Consider the following 3,338-nt stretch of genomic DNA (forward strand, 5'->3'; position numbering starts at 1 on the left):
CTTCTATACCAATAAAACTCCACAATACGACACTCATAGGAGCGACAGTTTGTTCTACTATTGATCCCAATGGTTTGATATTATCAAATTTTTCAATCCCCCAAAAATTACTAAATAATTGTTGTTTAGTTATAAAGTAACCAACACATACAACAAAAATAATAAGAGGGATTAATTTACCAATAGTTCCCACTGTATTTAAAAGGCTGGCATTTTTAGTGCCTGATAACACAAGAAAATTAAATCCCCAGATTAAAATAGAAGCACAAATGATTGAAGTGATATTATTTCCACCTGTAAAATTTCCAGGAAAAAAATAATTTAAAGAGTCCATAACCATAACAGCAAAAGCAACATTGCCAAATATAGTCATTAGCCAGTAGCCCCAAGCAACAATGAACCCTATAAATGCACCAAATCCTTCACGTGAATACATATAAACGCCTGATTGCAAATCAGGTCTAATATCAGATAGAATTCTAAAAGTACTAGCGATAAAGAAGATTCCAAAACCTCCTATAACCCATGCCAAAACTATAGGACCTAATGCTGATTGAAGTGCCATACTTTTAGGTAAGCTATCTATTCCGCCACCAATCATAGAACTAACAACAATAGCAATTAATGCAATCAATCCTAGTTTTTGAGTATTATCTTTATTGCTACCCATAAAAGACTTATTCCTTATTATCAAGTCACCCTATTCTATATAGAGAAAATAGAGTGACCATTATCATGTATGATGTATACACTATAGTGTTACAACTCCATTCATAAAAAGTATGATAATTAAAATATCTACCGCAATTAAAATACCTAAGTAAATATATTCAAATTTTTCAAAGATAGGAGCATTATCTTTTTTTTCTTTTTGTGCCCAAATGAATACTGGCAGACCAATAGTTAAAAGCAATGGGATTAACATCACATATTGTATTTCACTTGCATATAAGATAAATAAACAGAATAATGCACCAAGAATCCCACCAATAACAGCCAATGTTTTACCAGTTTTAGCATATTTACTGTATTGATTTGTCAAACATAACTTAGAAATATAGAGCGTAGTCGTAATATATGCAGGCACTACCATCAATGCACTAATGTTGTACATTGTGTTCCATGCATTATTAGAGAAATATACCAACAACATTGCCGCTTGCATTACAGCACTACTAATCCAAAGCGAAACGCTCGCTGATTGATTTTTATTAGTTTTAGCAAATGCTTTTGGAAATGCACCTTTTTCCCCTGCAACCATTGGAATTTCAGCACACACCATCGTCCAAGCTAACCACCCAGCAAGAACAGAGATGATCAAACCAACGCTCATTAACCAATTACCCCATTCACCCACAACTTTTTGTAAAACACCTGCTGTTGAAGGGTTTGCAACTGCTGCTAGCTCAGTTTGAGTCATTGCACCAAAAGGTAAAACCGAAAGCAAAATATAGATCACTAATGCAACAATGAATCCTAGCAATGTTGCTTTACCAACATCTTTTTTATTCTTAGCACGGCCCGAAAGTACAACAGCACCTTCAACACCAATGAATGCCCAAAGTGTTACAGTCATAGGTGATAAAATTTGTGACAATAAAGACACTGGTTCTGACTTCTTACCTACTTCTGTCACGATCTGTGGATCCATACCCCAAAAGTTACTAAATAACTGTGAATAATCAATCAGCACACCCAAAATTAGTACAAATAATACAAGAGGAACCAATTTAGCAATCGTGCCTAATGTATTAATGAATCCTGCAACTTTTGTTCCTGATAGAACGAGGAAATTGTAACCCCAGATTAAAATAGAACCACAAATGATTGAATTTAAATTGTTACCATTAGTAAATACGCCAGGGAAAAACTCATCGAATGCATCCATTAAAATAACAGCAAATGCAACATTCCCGAATGCTGTCATTAACCAGTAACCCCATGCAACATTAAAGCCTATGAAAGAGCCAAAGCCTTCTTGTGCATACATGTAAACACCAGCTTGTAAATCTGGTCGTATATCAGAAAGAATACGAAACGAGTTAGCAATAAAATAAATCCCTATTCCTGCAATCACCCATGCAATAAGAACAGGACCCACAGCAGAACTTGCAGCAGTATTTTGTGGCAAACTAAAAACACCACCACCTAGCATTGAGCCGACAACAATCGCTATTAAGGCGAGAAGACCAAGCTTAGCTCCACCACTATCTGCAGATGCTTGGCCACTACTAGTTTGATTTTGAGTGCTCATATAATTGACCTTTCTTTGAAATTATAATTAACAGATAGATATCAACCACATTCATCATGCTTTTATAATCGCTATTTCCAGAAAGAAACAGCGATTAATATTATTGAATTACCTAATCGTATTTAGACAGGTTTTTAACATATAATTTAATATATTAAATAACATCAATCCACTTACCAATTTGCGCACCAATATTGATTGTAATACCACCGACACTTGCACTACCTTCAGGTAAAATTGGTTCTTTAGGAATCAAGTTACCCTCTGCATCGATGAACACGAGCTTTTTGTTTGGCATTTTTTGGTAAATCATCACAAAAGAAGATCCGCCGTAATTAAATGCACCCATCTCTTCGCCTTTCTGAACAGATGCGCCTTGCTTCATCGCTTCATCAAATGAAATAGTGGAAACTTCACCCATTCCTAATGGCAAGCAACAAACATAACCATAATCTTCCGTTTTGAATACAATTAAGCCTCGAGCATTAACTTGGATGGAATATGGTAATGATGCTGTTGTTGCACCTGCAAAATCAGGAATAACCACTTTGTTAAAATAATCACCAGGAATCACAATTGGGTCGAATAATACTTCACCATTAACAGGCACCCACCATCTGTGGAAGTTATAAGGGTTCAAGTAAGTTTGGAATACCGTTCCGCCTTTAAACATATTCACAAGATCATATTGATCAATCAAGGCTTGCTGCTCTTTATATGAAGAGCTCAAAATATCTGAGATCGAATAACGCATATCTTTAAACCAAAATACATCAGTTTCTAATACATTATCTTGCCATCTGAAAACTGAGCCATCGTTCGGAGAAATAACAGTTTGGTTTGATTCTGGGCCAGCAATTGGTCTTTGCGTTGCTCTATCTTTGAATTGTCGAGTAAAGAATGAGTTCCAAGATTTCCAGTATGGCAATGTTTCTGAATCTTTCGCCCAATCATCAAATTGATACTGTGCTTTAGCTTTATCTGACAACCATTGCTCACCTTCTTTACCAAATAATTCTGTGCCCGATTCTGGATGATCTAAGAACAAGAACCATTCATGTAGAATTTCTTTCATAACTTCGTT

General features: G+C 35.5%; 1 protein-coding gene across 1 annotated transcript; it reads right to left on the reverse strand.

Annotated features, from left to right (window-relative positions):
• Positions 1-2,431: 2,431 nt before the first annotated feature.
• Positions 2,432-3,292, reverse strand: LOC108561311 (phosphatidylserine decarboxylase proenzyme 2-like; the record flags this gene model as incomplete). Its single annotated transcript, XM_017919181.1, has 2 exons — positions 2,432-2,677; positions 2,780-3,292. Coding segments are annotated over 2 exons (759 nt in total), but the record flags the coding sequence as incomplete, so codon positions are not given.
• Positions 3,293-3,338: the final 46 nt, after the last annotated feature.

Source organism: Nicrophorus vespilloides, unplaced genomic scaffold (assembly GCF_001412225.1).
Source record: "Nicrophorus vespilloides isolate i.1.1-1 unplaced genomic scaffold, Nicve_v1.0, whole genome shotgun sequence".
In the NCBI taxonomy this organism is placed as follows: Eukaryota; Metazoa; Arthropoda; class Insecta; order Coleoptera; family Silphidae; genus Nicrophorus; species Nicrophorus vespilloides.